At 34.9% G+C, this 19,544-nt stretch overlaps 2 protein-coding genes across 2 annotated transcripts; both read right to left on the minus strand.

The window, feature by feature from the left end:
- Positions 1–2,305, minus strand: LOC103998519 (pentatricopeptide repeat-containing protein At1g06140, mitochondrial). The gene is given in 4 exon segments (XM_009420007.3): positions 1–216; positions 218–348; positions 351–410; positions 413–2,305. Coding segments are annotated over 4 exon segments (2,052 nt in total). The 5' UTR covers positions 2,141–2,305; the 3' UTR covers positions 1–83.
- Positions 2,306–3,255: 950 nt separating this feature from the next.
- On the minus strand, positions 3,256–14,802 carry LOC135648916 (calmodulin-binding receptor-like cytoplasmic kinase 2). Its single transcript, XM_065166933.1, has 6 exons — positions 14,478–14,802; positions 6,406–6,641; positions 6,151–6,319; positions 5,882–5,971; positions 4,023–4,321; positions 3,256–3,808 (listed from the first exon to the last, which is right to left on the minus strand). Exons 1-6 carry the CDS (start codon positions 14,752–14,754, stop codon positions 3,536–3,538), a joined length of 1,344 nt encoding a protein of 447 aa, XP_065023005.1. The 5' UTR covers positions 14,755–14,802; the 3' UTR covers positions 3,256–3,535.
- Between the last annotated feature and the right edge of the window lie 4,742 nt (positions 14,803–19,544).

The raw sequence follows: 19,544 nt of genomic DNA on the forward strand, positions 1-19,544 counted from the left end.
TAAAATGCTTGGTAGACGAATTTGTCAAGAAAAGAAAGGACTTGCGTATCATTTTGAATATAGAATACAAGAACTGAAACTGATTACCAGTAATCCCCACAGGAGCAAGATCCATCTTTGACACGATGTAATCTCTTAGAATCTCTCATTATTATCTCTCTTCCAGTGATCAAGGAGATATATTTACTGGCTATGTGGCAATCTCCACACACTCGAGTTTTTTGTTATCCTCGGTGGCAACCCATCATTAGTCTTTAGATGGCCAAAAACCATTGCCAACTTCTCGCTGTGACCGCAAAGCATCTCCTACTTTGCCTCATCATCCACATCATGAAGTGCGAAAGATAAAAGTGTGGAACATAATCCAATGCTTTCGTCTCACCACTCAGCTTGTGCCAGAGCTCAACGATGCTCTCGTTCTGCCAATTGCATCGAAAACGTAGACTTTCTTGTCAACCTCAATTGTGCTGAAGCCGACTGTCTTTTGCAGGTCCCTTTTGCTCATCAACTCTCTAGTGTTCTTCACCATGTCCCACATTTCAGCTGTGGCATAAATGTTTGAAAGCAGCACATGTGCCCCGCGTTGATCAGGCTCCAAGACAAAGAGCTTATCGGCCACTTGTTTCGCCTTGTCTATCTGCTTGTGGATTCGATAGGCACCCAAGAGAGCTCCCCAAACACTAGGACCAGCCTTTATTGGCATTTCCTTGATCAAAGATTCGGCTTCCTCCAATAGCCCAGCTCGCCCAAGAAGATCAACCATGCATGTGTAGTGCTCGTGCTTCGGATTTAGTTTGTAATCCTCAGTCATGGACTTGAAGTAGCGACGCCCTTCTTCGACCCTACCAGAATGGCTACAAGCAGATAAAACTGCGACGAACGTGACAGAATTGGGTGCGAGATTCTCAGACTTCATGTGCTCAAAAAGTTCCAGAGCTCTTGAGCACATCCCGTGCATGCCCAACGCTCCGATCATTGCACTCCAAGAGAACACATTCCTCTCCGGCATATCAGCGAAGACCTTGTGAGCAACCTCCATGGATCCACATTTTGCATACATGTCAAGGAGAGCAGTATTACTCACCACATCCAGTTCAACATTGTTGCGGACCATGTAGGCGTGCACACTCTTACCCTGCTGCAAAGCCCCGAGGTTTGAGCACGCAAGGAGGGCACTGGCAAGAGTGACTGCGTTTGGCAAAATCGACTGGTCAAACATGTCACGAAGAAGGTGAAGCGACTCCCAGGCTCTCCCACACTGGGCCAGGCTCGCAACCATCGAGCTCCATGAGACGACATCCTTGCATGGCATTTCGTCGAACATCTTCTTTGCCGAATCAACCATTCCGCTCTTACCATACATGTCGACGAGTGAGGTCTGCAAGTGGATACATGCCTCCAGGAAGTTCTTCTTCAAACAGATGGCATGAAGCATACACCCCGCCTTGGCTGCTTGAATGTTTCCGCAAGCACGAACCAAATAAACGGCAGAAAGTTGATCCAGTTCACGTCCCAACTCCTTCATCTGATGGAACAAATCGAAGATTTTGACGTCCAACGACGCCATGACGTAGCTTTTCATCATGAGACCCCAAACTGTGGGAATCCCCGGAGGAACCCGGCGGAGGACCTTCTCGGCGTCCTCCATAGTGCCCAATTCGACATACATGTTGATGAGCGGGACAACCACGTACTCAGCTAGATCGAGGTTGGATCGGATGGCTTCCGAGTGAATCGACCTCCCGAAGTCGAACAGAAAGAGGCCGACGCAAGCTCGCAGGCCGAAGGCCAAACTGAAGGTCTCAGGCCTGTGGTTCCGGGCGCGGGAGAACTTATAGAGACGCAGGAGGTCGGCGAGGTTGTGGGTGCTGAAGTAGCCGGAGAGCATGGTGTTCCAGGAGTGGGGCGTCTTCATGTGGATTTGGTCGAACGCTTGCTGGGCGTGTCGGGGAGCGTCGAGCTCGAAGTAGGCGTGGGCGAGGCGGGAGCCGAAGACGGCGGAGTGGTGGAGACCATAGAGGAAGAGTTGGGCGTGTAGCTGCCGGAGGCGGCGGAGGGAGAAGCAGCGGGGGAAGAAGGAACTCAGATGTTTGGAGTGGCCGGAAAGAAGCTTGTCGCGGAGGGTAGGATCGCCACACATCTGTTTGCATCAATGGGCGAGAGAGAAAGAGCGCGCCTTGGAATAATCCTCTTTACACGCGACACTTGAACGTCAGTGATCCCGGATAACCGACCCTTTTGACGCCCACATCATCTAAACCTTGTCTCAACGGCGGCAAAATCTCTCTACGTACAACAATAATATATCATTATTTGGGATACCGCCGCACCAAAAACCTCTCGTGGCAAAATCTCTCAATACGTTAAAAGTATATGAACATGCTCCATATCTTAATTTAAAGGCATAATTATGTACATAAATCCTTTCGAAATTAGTAATTTTCACATTTACTTTTTTTAAACTATATATATATATATATAAAGGCATAATTATGTACATAAATCCTTCCGAAATTAGTAATTTTCACATTTACTTTTTTTAAACTATATATATATATATATATATATATATATATATATATATATATATACATTTGAATGTCGAAACAAAATCCTAAGTTTGATAAATAGCACCCTAACTAAAAAAAATTCATGCAACATATTTTTAGAAAATGATCATTTTATTCTCGTCGGTCATCACCCTCCATCTAACCCTTGGCCATTACTTTACTTGTCGTCCTTTCTCTATAAAATTTGCTTAATGACTAAGGTATAATAGTCCCAAACTAGCCTCTCAAGCCATCTATAGTAAAAAAAGTAAAGTAACTTGTTTACAAATATTTTTATATGTGTTATCTATATTTCCTTTTAAAGGGTAGCCTCTCACACTTGGCCTCCTTGCTTACCGGTTGATGGTAAGAAGAGGGTGCAGGAAGGCTACTTGCCATCCCTTGTTCCTTGCTCATGACTAATAATGAGGGAGGGTTGTGCCTCTATCACTAAGTCAAACATAGGAGTGCTATGAGAATTTCTCAAATTAAGAGTGTTTTCTAAAAATTCGAGATATATATATATATATATATATATATATATATATATATATATATATATATATATATATATATATATATATATATATATATATATATATATATATCGTGTGGGGCATATAAAAACTTAAAAGGAAGAATTACACAAGATATTATCATCGTTCTAATGCTAATGCATGTGTTTTCATTTCTTCTCTTGCAATACTTCAAGGGAAGGCATTTGTTGTAGACGTATAAATATATTGGAAAATTTAACTACAAAGGAACCCTAACTTCCCATGTCAATCGAGTTTGGAACTTGTATCATACATATGTATATGTATAATTTCATCTATGCAAACCATTAACATAACCTCTACATGCATTCCCTCTCAAAATATTAATCTTCCCATCTTTGAAAGCAATTTACCAGCATAATCCAATCCTATGACGATGATGAGAGTGCTGAATTTGCAAGTTGAGCTGCTTACTACAGTGTGCAGATCTTACTTAAATGTAACTCTTGTCGCCGATGGAAGGGTTCTTTGATGGGAAGTCTGGGAGAGGGGATCTGAAGATAACAGCTCCCTGTGATCCTTTCGGATGTTCCATAATATCTCTGCACAGCTCCGCATGCAGGGCCTGCTCTGCCTGAAAGGAGCTAAACACTGCAAAGCCAGCTCGATGATCTGCTCCAAAGCCAGATTATTTGCTGGTGTTTGTGGAAGATTCGGATCCAAAATCTGAATTGTCCTTCCTTCTCTGAATTTCTTCATCGCCTGATCAGATAATTCAGGATCAAATAAATCATAAATTATGTCTTACAACCTTAACAAAATCATAAAGTTTCAACTATTTTACTGCAATTGAAATTTGTGAGAGAAATTACAAGTATTTAAATCGTAGTTTCTATTAAGAATTAATAAATAATATTCTAAAAAGCCTAATTTTAAGACACATGACATTAATTGTATAAAAGACAAAAGCACATACCCATTTTATTGTTACCCTTTCCTTGAGTATTCTTTTACGCTCTATGGGGCGGCGTGCAGATATTAATTCTACTAATAACACACCAAATGAGAATACATCACTTTTGTCCGTAAGTTGATAAGTTCGAATATACTCCGGATCCAAGTAACCAGCAGTTCCTTTAACTTGGGTGGAAATATGGGTAACTCCAGCCTCATTTACACCCAGTCGGGCAAAGCCAAAATCAGCAACCTTGGCACGCAGGTTTTCGGTAAGAAGAATATTAGATGACTTGATATCTCTGTGGATAATAGGATTATCTGCATCAAAGAAAACAATGGATCAGCGCATCCATTTTAATGACAAAGAATGTAACTAATTGCCTTGGTCAAACACTTCATATAATTTAAAAAGTGTACGCATAATTTTCCACAGAAGTTTAATGTTTATAAATGTAGACACTTGCACACACAATGGATTTAGTGAAAAAATACTGTTCAGTTTTTTAGCAAAACATACACAGACTGGTAAAAATTCATGCCCAAACTGTTGAAATTAATCAAATTCTTCATGTGACATGAGCAAGAACTCAGTGATAAGGTGCATAAAATACAGAAATATTGATTTGAGGGTAGACAGGAATCAAGAGAAAAGAACCAGGGTTTCGCTTTCTGCTCTAAAGATGTAGCAGTAATAACACAACTCAAATACCAATTAAGGCGATATACATAGTATGTCCATTGTGATCCCACTTCCAGGGTTACTTAACCACACATGTTTTTGGCTGATTAAAGGTGGTTGATTAACTTGTCAAGGAAGGGTTTATGTGGTAACCCATGATATTGGCTACGTCATAGCTCTTATTCCTGAAGCATATGCTGTTTCAAAAAATGGATTCCATTATATGAACAATCTATTAAATTGTACTAAAACACATCACAAACCACAATGTATATCAGAGTCCAACCAATCCGACCAAGATCAAGACCATATATATGGAAAAAAATAGGTTTAATGAGAGATTAAAGGGTGAATAGCGAATGACTTGGAATTCACATTCCATATGACAAGGAGCATGGCACATGAAATGAAAATAAATATCACCAAGTCATATTCCCTTTGCCTTTTCTTACCTTCGAAATTATTGTAAGCAAAAAAATTTACCTCCAACAGCATTCATAAGAGATATATAAACTAGAACAACACTACCCAACATACTCCAAATTCTAATTTGTAGTTTTTGTTTAAGAAGGCAAAGAGAAAGAAAATCGAAAGCTGATGCCAAGGAGGAATCCTAGCATTTAAGCTGTAATAGCCTCCCAATCCCCCCCAAAAACTCCCCATCATATACGGAAAACGAAAATTCCATTACACAAAAATTGTATGAGATGACATCTCACTTCCCAAGTAACATCACTTTATGCTCAAATGCAAGGGGAGAAAAAAAGGAAAGATCAAGTAAATGAAGTTTAAAGGTATTAAAGCACAAATTTTGTTTCACAACATACTATTTCATACAAGACAAGGAGTGAATGATAGCAAGACTGTCTCTTGACCAAATACATGCAGGACTGATTCCTTTTTATTTCTTTGAATCTTCTAAATCAACATTGGAACATGAAACCATAAAGCAAGGCCTTGAGCCAAATATTAGGGCCAGTATATGATTCCTTTCCATTTTTTTCATCAATAAAGACCAACTCAATTGAAGAAGCTGATAAATTCAGTTTGTGATAGTGTATAAGTTGCAGGTGCAAAAGAAAACATACTCCTTACAGCAATAGCATTATAGTCATTCTGAACTCATTGATTTGAAGTTTTCAGCTCCCACTGATTGGAGGAAAGGAAGTAGCAAAATCAATATTTTGTTTCAATCTTACCTGCATACATGTGAAGATATGTGACAGCATGAGCTACATCAACTGCAATATCAAGTCGTGATGAAAGATCAAGATAGCTTCCACGAAAACCTGTATATTCCAGAGCACAAGTTACTACTCAATTTCCCCAACATCAACTAAAAATTCAATGCCATCAGACATCACTCGTCATGACTTGAACTAGTGATGATGAAAGCAAGATAACCAACAAAAGCACAACCATGACATGACCATAGCATCAATATGAAACGAGGAAGAAAAATGACTACCATCAAGATGCTCTCGGAGTGTTCCATTAGGCACATATTCAACCACAATGACTCTCTCATCATTGTCCTCCAAATAACCAAAGAACCTGACCAAATTGAAGTGTTCAATCTGTCCCAATATTTTGATCTCACTCTGGAACTCCACACTCACATGGTTGTCATGCATGCTCTGCATAAGACATCAAAATTCCAATTTTCACATCGGCAACAAGTTGCCACATTAAATGGCAAAAACAAAAAAGGAACTCCACTAACCGTTTTGGCACGTTTAACTGCAATGAGTGTGCCATCATCGAGCATCCCTTTATAAACTGTCCCAAACCCACCTTGCCCAACCTTTAACGAAGGGGAGAAGTTCTTAGTTGCTTGCAAAATCTCCTCCATGTTGAATCGCATAGTCCCAGTTTCTTTCCTCCATGGCGAGTCTCCGCCATGGCATGCCCCGTTTTTTGATGTCCCCAAACTACCATGAAAATTACGAACAGGGGTTGCTACAAAGTGATTGGTAAGTAGAGTTTTAACACTTTGTTCCTCACTATTTCAATTCCACATTGGCACATAAATTTAAACTTCAAAATTCAATCCCAATAACAAAACAAGATTTGTAAAATAAGGTTGGTGGAATCAAAATCTCCAATTAATCAAATAATTGAACTTTACAGTTAAATGGTTCATCAAAGTTCAAGAAAGACATCCACTTAGTGGCGAAAATAAGATCTCTACATTTCAAGAACAACCTGTTAGATTATGTGGCCCTATCTCTAATTATATATTATAGATTTAATTAGATTTTAATTACCGTTATCGATCAATAGAAAGGAAGTCCAATTATTGCAGAATTCCTTAAGATATAACCTTGATAGGAGTGACTCTTCTAATTATCATCCTAGACTCTCTGCTCTCGCCTATAAAAGGATAAAACATCATAAGGACGAAACATCAGTTATTGAGATTATAGATCTATTCTCAATCTTTGTTAGTCCCTAATCCATTGCTCATAGCGGTCCTATAAAGGATAAGAAGAGAGGAGAAGGTGAATCTAGTTTTCCTTGTAAATTGACATCGCTACAGCTTTCGGATCTAACGACAATGCACCTGCAGATCAAATAAAGGCTTTCTAAATGGCATCAAAAGGTACATCATAAATTTGATCTATTATTATTTGATTTCAGCTTCTGGTATTAATGTCTTTCACATAACAATAGCATAATCACGTTTTTTATGCTAACAATTGGTATCAGAGTCGTGTTTTAAAATTAAATATCTTAGATCTATTTATTAGTACTCTTCGTTTACGAAAATGTGTTATTTGATTTTGATTTATAATGCTTAAATGATTTGTCTTTATTGTCAATTTGCTTTTCTATTTAGTTCGTCTTGTCACCTACTTATAGGCAATGTAAGGTTCCTCGTATTTGATCGATGGACCGCCGTCGACAGCTTGCTGTCGACGATAGTATTGTTAAGGGTAACATCCTCCAATGATCGCCAACCTAGTTGCAGGCAGCGACTGCGTATAGATGCTACTATACACAACGAAAGCACCATGGGATGTAATAACCAATGAAGATCGCATGCACGACAACCAATGAAGATCGCATGCACGACTACTTGTGTGTAGCAACCTTGTGACGACTAGCCTGCCTTGGTCACCTGTGGCTACAGCAATGTTGCTGCTTGCGGCGGCTACAATAATGTTGTTGCTTGGTAGCTGCAACAATGCCGCTGCGGTAGCATTTGCTAGCTGTGACTGGTGTCAACTAGACGCTGAAGGCTGGCAGAGTATGCAACGGAGGAAGCCACTATAGATCTCTTGGGAGTTGTGGAAGGGGTTGCAATGGAAAAGGGAATTGAGGTAGCGGCTAGGGGGCTATATCACTAGTCGCTACGTCATTGGCTAAGGGAGAGGCAAGTCATCGGTGATTGGTCACTAGCTGTCGATGGCACCACGACGGCCTCAGGCCGAGCACCACGACGGCTGCACAACGACGATTAAAGGGAAGGGATTAGGGTTTTTCATCGATAAAAGGACTTTTTTGCCTGTTTTAATTCGTTTAATTTTAGTTGATGTCGTTTTAATAGTTTTATCCTTTAGAAATTATATACTTCTAATATATATCCCCATAAAATTATAGTTTAGTCCTTATAAATCTTTTAATTCTAATTTATATCCTTTTGATAGTTTTGCCCTTCAAAAATTATATATTTCTATCATATATCCTAAGAAAAATTATAATTGTACCCTCCAAAACTAAATTTTTTTTACTTATGTCCTCAATTATAAAATTAACTAATTCGATTAAGTATTTTTTGATCAGATTTGATCATTATTGTATTTTGACTATTTGACTTGATTTATATTCGATCAATCAAGTTTTGATCGAATTTAGGAAAAGTCAAATTTTGATCAATTTTTTATTTTGATCAACTTTAATTATTGACTGATTTAATTATGTTGATATTTAGCCCAATTTTGAGCCTATCCAATTAAATAGGGTTGATAGGTCTAAGGGTTCCTTAGAAATTAAAAAAAAAATATATATATATATATATATCATGATTTTCTTTTATAGTTTTCTCATATAACATATTGATAAATTTTTTTGTGTAATAATTAAAATTTTAATTATTATTCTTAGATATTTGTTTAGTTATTTATATGCATATATTTAAAATTATGAAATAATATTTATTTTTCATATAAAAGGTATGATTTATGATTTATCATGATTACAATTATCATATGAGTTTTCCTTTATGTTGATTAATGTTTAATAATTATTATAATTATTATTTTATTATTATTAAATTATTTTAACATATATTAGATTAAAAAATTTTGGTGGATATTATTTGTAACTCATATCCTTGAGTTTTATCAAACAGGTAGCTATCAAAGTGGTCTAGGATGGTAGGCTTCGGGATATGATTTATAATAATATTTTATTATTTATAAGATATTTTAAATTATATTTTATATTATTGTATTGCTTTGTAGTCGTCAAAGTGGTCTAGACCAATAACTTATAAAATTATATTAAAAAAATTAGCCCTAAATGATATTAAGAAAAATAATATTTATAATATTACACATAATTAAGAGATTTAGATAATCCCAAACGAGAACTTCAAATATATGTGATGAGATAGGATGATACTATTTTAGATATTCTTGGAGTTTAAGATTGTATACCCAAAGATAGCAATACTGTTCCACAAGAATGACATCAATCCTCCATCAATAATTTTGTATGAACAATAGATATGTTAATAATTTATCCAAATGTAAAATAAAGATGATACCGATAGTTTAACATTTATTAAAAAATTTAAAATATTAATATTATTTTATTTTATTATAGTTCCTTCATTTATTTTTAATTCTAATTCTTCTTAGTTTAACTCATTTAAATTTTACTATAATAAAATTAAGGATAAGTAAAACTTAAATGAGTTGACTAATATATATATATATATATATATATATATATATATATAGGAAGAATTAAGACTAAAGTAAGAAAGACTCATAATATTTTGGATACTACTCAAAGAATGAGTAATTATAAAAGGTTTAAGCATAATTTATCAAATAAATTAGCTTAGCTTATAAATGTAATATAAACTCATAAATAAAATACTACTTTTGTGACAAGAAAGATTATGTAAAGGACTATAAGGTTTTAATTCGAAAGGGAAAGATATAAGTCTGACCTTTGTATGTTTCAAATCAAACATTATAGAAGTCATTTTTTAATATTTGGTTGATTGATTCTAGCGCTTCAACTTATATTACCACTAATAGAGATTCATTTTAATAATGAGAACCAAAAGAGTATGAAATATTCATCATTATAGGAAATCATCTTAAAGCAAAAGCGATAATAGTTAATACTTATCGCCTACACTTGGAGGCGATTTATTTGATGGATTTTGATGATATATATTATGTTCCTACAATTCTAAAAATTGGAGTTCTTTATCTAGAATTGTCAAGATATTATTTCTCTTTTGGTTGAGGTAAGCTCATCATGATTCAATAAAAATAAAGTTTTTTTTTTAATTTTATATGATGGTTTGTACATAATTAATGAGAATATTGAATTTACAGCAATCTTATAATCAAATATTAGAATGAAACATAGTTTCATGAACTCCTTGATATACATGCTTGTATCTACGGGCTACTCTATATTTCTTGTTTTAGTAAAGTGAAATATTTTATCACCTTTATAGATTATTGATTGAAATATAACTATCTAAGATCTTAAGCTATTAACACATTTAGGTGTACATAAATGAAATCGAGAGATAATTAGATAGAAAAGTAAAAAATTGTCAGATCTGATAAGGATGATAAATTTTATGATAGTTATGATTGTTAGGATCGGAACGGCACTAAGAGGGGGGGGGGTGATAACAAATTGTACACTTAAAGTCTCCTTTTTGTTAATGACAAAGGGAGAGAAGAATGAGTAAAAGATTGATGACTTGTGCCAATGTGATAGCATGACTTATATGGATTGCAAAAGCTAATATGTTGTGTAATGCAAATATTTTATATGCATCGCAAAACTTTTTGAGAATATTGCAATATGAAAGTTTTTATATTGGTTATCGTTTCATCTCATGATCATATGAAATCATGCCTTACATTTATATCATGAGATTTATATTGAAAGTTCATATCTCTTGTCGAAATGATAATGTCTTTTATCATTCAACTTGAAAATAATTTTCATAGCTTGAAATTATGAGAAATACGAAGTTTCGTATTTGCTCATGCTTATAGAGAATAACGATAAGTTCAACAGATAGAACTTATCGGTTTAGGCTTGAATTCAAAGAGATTAAATTCAAGTGTTTGTATCTTCTCATTATATGGCATATAGATAAGGGGAGTTATGTTTAACTCCGTCATCAATTGATTGTCATCATAAAAAAGGGAGAGATTGTTGAATCTCGGATTTTGATGATGAAATCAATTGATGGGTTAATTGATCTAATACATAGTCCTAAGTAGGTTTTTTAACAGGCAACGTCGAGTTTCCTTCCGGCGATCTTCCGGTGGACTTCCGATTTCTTCCGGCGGACTCCCAACAGGCTCTCGATCTTGTGGCGAGTTCAACGAGTCTTTGGCAAGTAGCCGAATCTTCTCGGTGATATCCGCGAACCTCTTACGATCTCTTCGGTGGACTTCCGAAAACTTCGACAAGTCCCCGATTTATTCTCGGTTGGTTCCGATAGTATTTTCGACAAATCTTCGGACTCTCGGCGGACTCTCGAACACCCATCGAACTTGACTTCGGTAGACTTGCTTTATGTCTTCAAGCTATCGTAGTTTATCCTGCACACTTAACTCAATAATATGGATTAGATCAATTAACCCATTAATTGATTTCATCATCAAAATCCAAGATTCAACAATGATGAACCCGATCATAATTCTAGTTCTTTTGCTAGATTCCTGAAAAAACAAGGTATTTATGCTCAATATGTTTTACCAGATGTTTCACAGCAGAACAAGATTGTTGAAAGATGAAACCGTACTCTTATGGATATGGTTAGAGCATAATGAGTAATTCTTCTATACTCGAATCAATTGAGGAGAAGCACAAAGGATGGTTATGTATATATTGAACAGAGTTCTTAGTAAGTCAATTTCATCAACTTATTTTGAGTTATAAACTAGTAGGAAACCTAATTTAAGACATTTACATATTTAGGATTCCCTAAAAAGATAAGGGTTTTCAATTTACATAAAAAGAATTTTGATTCAAAGACTATTTCTAGGTATTTTATTATTTATTCACAGATTTTATTGTCGTAATCATAGTACAAGAATAGTTGAATCAAGTAATATAATATTTCTAAAAAATAACGAATCAATAGGAATGAAAATCTCAAAATTTAATCTTAATATTAAGAAAATACAAGTTGATACTCCTTTATCATTTTATATTTAAGAGATTGCTGTTCCTCAAGTCACTAAAAAAATTGATGATGAGAAATAACAAAATAACATTGATAAACTCTCATATAATGTTAATGTCATCACTAATGATCTTGTAGAATAATCACAACCAACAGTTTTAAGAAAATCTAAAAGGAAAGGAGATCTGTCATTTCTAATTATTATTTGGTATATCTACAAGAATCAGTTCATGACATAGGAATTAAAAGATCCCTTAGTATTTTCACAAGTTATAAAAAGTAACGATCTTGAAAAGTGTTATGATGCGATGAAAGAAGATTTGAAATCAATATACTAGAATGATATTTGAGAACTCATCAAATTGCTCAATTACCGTAAAAGAGCCGATTGTAAATAACTCTTTCGAATAAATTATGACTCAAAAGATAATATCGAACGATATTAAAGTTAAACTCGTGGTCAAATGTTTTACTCATAAAGAATGCATCGAACATAACGAAATATTTTTTTAGTTTTTTAAATAAACTCGTTAAGAATCATGTAACTAATTATGATTTTGAGTTACATCAGATGAATATGAAAACAACTTATTTAAAGAGAAATCTGGATAAAAAACTTTATATGGATTAACCTAAACGATTCACAGAGAAAATAAAAGTAATGTAAAATTTGATATGAAAATTTAGGAAAATCATTTAAAACTTTAAAAAAGCATTTAGATAATGATATCTAAAGTTTCATAATACCATTATTTTTTATATTTAAAAAATATATTAATCAATGTTAATATCTGAAGGTAGTGGGAGCAAGTTCATTATACTGGTCTTATATGTGGATAATCTTTTGCTTATCAGTAGTGATCTTGGTTTTTTATACTGAACTAAGAAATTTCTTACTAAGAATTTTAAGATGATTGATATGAACTTATATTATTGGTATTAAGATATTCAGGAATATAATTTAAAGGTTGTTATGATTATCTCAAAAATGATATATTAATCGAATCTTGGAAAGATCTAGTGTAAACTTTTGTTTAGCAAATGACAAAAGTAGAATTTTCAATCAAAACAAGTATTTTTAAAAATAACTTAGAAGAGAATCAAATGAAAGAAAAATATTCTTTTTGTATGCGTAATTAGAAGTCTATTATATGCTTAAGCCTAACCAAACCATATATCAATTTTGTAGTTGATATACTAGGTAGATATTAGAGTTAACTTAAGAATAAAAAATTAAAAAAGCTATAAAGAAAGTAATAAGATAAAATTTTCAAACAAAGGATTATATACTCATATTTATGAAATTAGATCAACTTGAAATGATGATATTTTCAGATACTGATTCTGTAAATTACCTCAATAATAGAAAGTCCACTTCACGTTTTATATTTATCAATTGAAAGGATAATTTATAGGAAAAAATATAAAGTAATTTATTATTATATTATAAACAATAAAAGTTAATTTTTTGGCATGCTTTGAGACTATTAATCAAGTTTTACGATCGAAAAATTTTATCTCAAGACTTGATTATATTTATTAATCTATTTTATAAAATTCGTATACATATTAAAATATTTTTTCAAATTTTTAGAATCTAATTAAGTAAAATTATTTTTTAATATTTTATTTTATTTATTTTGATTTTAAATTTATTCTATATCTTACCAATTAATAAGCTAAGTAAGAAAATACTATATTATATGACCCTATCAAATTATATAAGATATATTATAGATTTAATTGAATTTTGATTATCAATAAAAATAAATACTAATTATAGTAAAAAAAATTTTGGGATAATTTTGATAGAAGAACTCTCCTAATTACTATCCTAGATCCTCTTCTCTTGCCTATAAATTGACTTCCTAGGGCCGAAACAACAGTCATAGCGATCCTATGAACGATGAAAAAGAGAAAGATGAGTTTAGTTTTCTTATTAAAAAAAAGAGAAAGACGAAACATGAGGACTTCCTAGATCGACATCATTACAACTTTCGGATCCGATGATAATGTTCCTACATATTAGATAAAGGTTTTCTAAATGATATCGAAAAATAAGTATCGTAAATTTGATATATCATTATTTGATTTGATATTAAAACTTTTCACATAACAGTAACATAATCATAATTTTTATGCTTACACAACCGCCTACTATAAACTATATTTTGGTAGGCACCACTGGAACCTACTTGTTTCTCAGTTCCCGGCAATCCAATTGCCAAAATTAGGCAGTCAAATTCAGGATACGAAGTGCTTGCAACTTTCACAGTAGGATGGCTACATCGTGAACAACAAAAATCCAATAAAGTGTCTAGTTTCAACATGAAATCGGAAGGACTACAAGAACCGGAGAGAGAGAGAGAGAGAGAGAGAGAGAGAGCGCATACCATAAGGAGACTCGAGGCTTCGAGTAGTTTTAGGCCTCGCCGACGTGATCCCGGGCTTAGTGGTAGAGAAGAACAAGACGATCGCCTTAAGGAAGGCCTTGAACGAGCTCCGGTTGGGCGCCGAAGACGTGCTGCCGGCCGTGGCTGCTGAGGACGCGAAGGAGGCGACGGAGCTCCTCGAGGTTTCCCATCGGTCGGGGGTCGCGATGAAGGAAGCCCTGCTATCGACGGCTCTCGGATTCGGCCCTCTGGGCTGCGAGCTGGATCTCCGCTGCATCGGAGGCGCGGACGCCGAAGGGGTCTCGGGAGGAGCTACCGAGAAGTGCAAGTCTGCAAGATGCAACTTTAAGCAGGGTCTCGTCTAACGTGGGCCCCAGTAGAAATGAAGTCCTGAGCGGAGGATCCCCTCCAATGCTAAGTATAAGACTTCGGGCCTAGATAACGCATCAGAACCGTAGTAGAGCCATCTGAACGGTCGAACTGTAACTATATCTTTGCAATGCTTGGGGAGGATCCATCCAGCTCTTAAAGAGTGGGCTCCAACTCAGACTTGTCTCCACCAAATAGAAAGGTTTCGATTGAATTGAGGCAACGACTCATCTTGGTAAATAGCTATTGATATCCGTTGAAATTTCAAATGTTCCATTGCTTTTGAGTGGGCGACTCATATTAATAAGAATAGATTATTTTATGATGAGTTAATTAAAGAATATCTCAATCACATTAAATAATCTGCACCGTCAAATCTACATTACGATTGGTTGTTTATCTAAGAATAAAAAAATGCTTAACATAAAATACTAATGAACTCACTGCTCTCACTACAATAAATATACTAATACCAAACATTTTATAACGAAAATAATAAATTTTACATCTTGTTTTCACTTATACGAATATTTTTTAAAAAATAAAAATCATTATACAAATATTTTTTTTGAAAATAATAACACAACTTACTGACATTTGTTCCATCAGATCCACCGGCTACAAGCAAGACTATAATTTCCTACGCTCGCGCTGCATAAGGTCTATTTGCATATGTCAAATCAAATCAATTTGGCAAAGGATATGCAAGCAATCCAATCCGTTGGTTTGTGACGTTGAAAGATGCATGATGATGACTTTTCATCTTCCCAGTCCAAACCACCTCATAAAAATCTCTTCCTATAATATTTATTACCCGATCGCCTACTCCCGTGATTGGAAGCAGCGCGTAGATACCAAATAGAGTGTCTTCATTCTGAGGTTTGCACATTACTTTGTCCAGTATTCAAAGTGCCTGCGTTCACATGTAACCCCCCCTGCATCCATTGTCTGTAACCTGCTGAACATGAAGCATTGCGGAAGAACGAACGAAGACTTGGACGAATTTTGCAAATATGCAGAGCTAAACTAGCTGAAGTTACATGATAAATATTCCATGCAATCTGATCTACGTTAGGCAGTTTGCTGTATACAGTATGTAATAAATACTTTTCTTTTGTTGAGTACAGAAGTTTGTATGCTGATTGCGTTGATAGTACCACTCAATTGGTGAGAAACCTAATTAACCAGTGTAACCATCAATAAATGTACAAGGAAGAGGAAAACAACTGCAGATGTCGTACAACTCACGCCAGGGAAGTTAATGCATTGCCCGGATCAAATATCAGAATAATAATTAATCTCAAGAATACTACCCTCTATCACAATGAACATTATCATTGGCCCAGTGAACAAAAACATCACATCTCGTTTATCATGTTTTCAAATCATCACAGAGACATCATTGTTTCAATCAAAATAAAAAATCATCAAGATACACATTATTTCTTCAAATCATCATACTTAATTAAATATAAAATCATCAAGATACTTACATTATTTGCATGTCTTTGTTATTTAAATCAAATCATGTATTTTTTTTAAAACTGAAAAAATCATTTTCATTAAGGTAAAAATCGATAATCCATAAATCGTAAGAATCATTATGCATAATTTCGAAAAATAAATTTATTAGGCATGATATCATCAAATATGATTTCACAAGGTATTTTTAATCAAAATCATTTTGTTTATTATAAATATATAATTTTCATAAATATTTTTAAAATTACTAAAATGATAAGCATGATTCCTAATTTTTGCATTTTCATTATTAAACATGTAATTTTCAAGAAAATTAATTCTAAACTAAATTTAAAATAACTCATGAAAAGCATTATGTAATTTTAAAATAAATTAAGAGTATTTTGATTACCTTATCGTCGAAAGTTGTTAAGGCATAGTTTGCCACCTCGCCTTTATTGATTTTCTCCTCGTCTTCGAAGGAGCTCAATTCGTCCCAAAGAGCTTCCTTCTTCTTGCGTTCATAGCAAGTAGTTGTGTTCTTTTTGTTCTTTAATTTTTATTTCATAAATCTTTTAAATTTCGTAGTGAGGAGTTCATGTTCACCATCACTTGAGCTTATGCTCGAGTGATATTCTTTTGTTCGATGTCCGAAATCCTTCCTGTTCTTTGGAAGGTGGTTCTCAAGTTCTTCACATGCATTGCACGTCATTTCATAGGTCAGCAAAGACCCAATTTGTTCTTCGAGTGGAAAATAGTTTAAATTCTTTGATTCTTGAATTGCCATTACTTTTGAATCCAAGTTTTAGAAAGTGAGCGTAAAACTTTATTTACAAGTTCAAAATCCGAAAAGCTTTTACTAAGTGCTTTTAAACCATTGACGATATCTGTAAAATGGGTATATATGTCAACAACGGTTTCGCTTGGTTTCATATGAAATAACTTAAAATTATACATTAAAAGATTGACTTTAGACTCTTTAACTCTATTCGTGCCTTCGTGTATGATTTCGAGAATGTGCCAAATATCGAAAGTTATTTCACAATTCGACTATGTGGCAGAAATCGAGATTCAATGAAAGCAAGAAAACTCTTATTTGAGTTTTCCAATAAGTGTAGTTCGTCCCATTGAAAAAGAGAGGATGAATGAGAGAGTGGCTCTCTTGAAAGCCGAAAAGAGTCATTTCTCTTAGAAACCAAATGAGAAATACGAGGCTTTGATACCAACTATTAAGAACAAGTCGGTACTAAGAGAGGGGGGTGAATTAGTGTAGCGGTAAATTATGTTGGTTTTATAAAACTCTTTCGTACGTTAAAAACCGAACTCGGAAAGATAGCTTGAAATCTCATTCGTATATGAAGTGAATGCAATAGGCAAGTAAAGATTCAATTTGCAGTAATATAAATTGCTCAAATATAGAAATGCAAACAAGAGAAGAACACGCTAGTTTTATAGTGGTTCGATCATCATGACATACATCCACTCCTCCGATTCCTCTTCTGTCGAGGCCACCGGCATCCACTATCGATCTTCCTTTAATAGGTGAAAATCAACCTCCTTCTTACACCCCTCTTCTTCTTTTACCAGGTTTAGGAGACAATCCTTATAAGCACTCACTCCTCTCTTAAACTATTCTAACACTTAGACTAGTAGAGGAGGATTCTTAAGAGATTACAATAGCGTTTTTCCCTCTTTAAATTCTCTATGCTTTTGTTTGTTAACTAGTATAGGCTTCAAGTTGATTCAAACTTGGAGCTTAAAAAGGTCTCATCCCAGGTTTCCTAGGTACTGGCGGTACCATTGCCGTTCTTGGGCGGTACTACCATCGCAGGATTTGGTACTAGGCAATACCACCGCCAAACAGGGGCGGTACCACTGCTGGCAGCATTGCTGCCGGTGGTACCACCGCCCAGGAATCTTGGGGTGCTATTCCCCAAGCGATGCCACCCTGGCCAAGGTTTCAACATGCTGGTTGGGCCTTGAATCCGGCTTAAACCAGTCCAACTTCGGGCCTAGTTGGCCCCTAACAGAGTTGATGGGATTACCTCCCAATCCCAACTCTAATTATGTGCTAACTATGATTCCTAAGATATATTCTAAGCAAGATAAGTCTGATTTCTTCTAACGAGCATCCGACGATCTTTCCGATGAACTTCCGACGTTCTCTCGGCAATGTTCCGGCAGACTTCTGGCAAGCTCCTGGACTTCACGATAATCTTCTTGGCGAGTTCCGACAAGCTTCTTTGGTAAGCTCCTGGACTTCTCGGTTGGTTCCGGCAGAACTTCCGACGAACGTCCGAACTTCCGATGAACTCTCGAACTCCCAACGAAATCACGTTCTTAACTCCGGGACTTTATTTTGCTTTATGCCTTGCTATCGTAGTTAATCCTGCACATATAAAAATACACTTCGATCTAAACAATTATTACTAAGCATGAATCATGTTGTCCGGCATGTCATTGGTCCATTGACGCTTCGTCTGATGCTTCGATGCATCGTCCTCTCTTGCGACCTATTGCCAGATCGGCCAGTTGACCTCGTAACTCTGATATACTTGGCGCATTATCTGCCCTTCTTGGCCCGATGCCCGAATCTATGGCTCGAAGTCTTTTGTCGATACGTCGACCGAATCTCTGACCTAACGTCTAATCTTCTGACACGTTTTCCTCCGGCTCAACATGATTCTTCTTGCTTTAATTGTCTCTCCCTGATCGAAGCATCCAGCATCACTCAAAGCACAGATTAAATCGTAAACACTTATAAATTGGTTTCATTATCAAAATCCGAGATTCAACAAAACAAAAGGGAAGAATACAATGTTATAATTGTTTTCCTTTACATCAATTTTGAAATCATGATAAAGATAAATAACAAGGATAGATTTATATTAATGTTTCAATTACCAAAAATAAAAGATCAAGTCATGAATACCAAAAGACAATGTATCATTTTTGACAAATTTCTTCTTTTGTAAATAGAAGGAATGATAGGAAACGATCTTGATTTAAAAAAAATACTCAAGTCATAAAAATCAAGAAATCAATATCATGATCCAAAAAATGTATAAGAAGATTTATGCATTTGGGATATTTAAGTTTATCATTCAAGCTATCACTTTCTTGGTTATCTTGTACAATGTGCAAGCTAACAATTTCCTTCTTCTTTTACAACAATGATTCAATTATATCATGAGATATACATATCATAAATATAAGAAAATTATACATAATAAACTT

The sequence above is a fragment of the Musa acuminata genome, chromosome BXJ3-9 (assembly GCF_036884655.1).
Source record: "Musa acuminata AAA Group cultivar baxijiao chromosome BXJ3-9, Cavendish_Baxijiao_AAA, whole genome shotgun sequence".
NCBI lineage: Eukaryota > Viridiplantae > Streptophyta > Magnoliopsida > Zingiberales > Musaceae > Musa > Musa acuminata.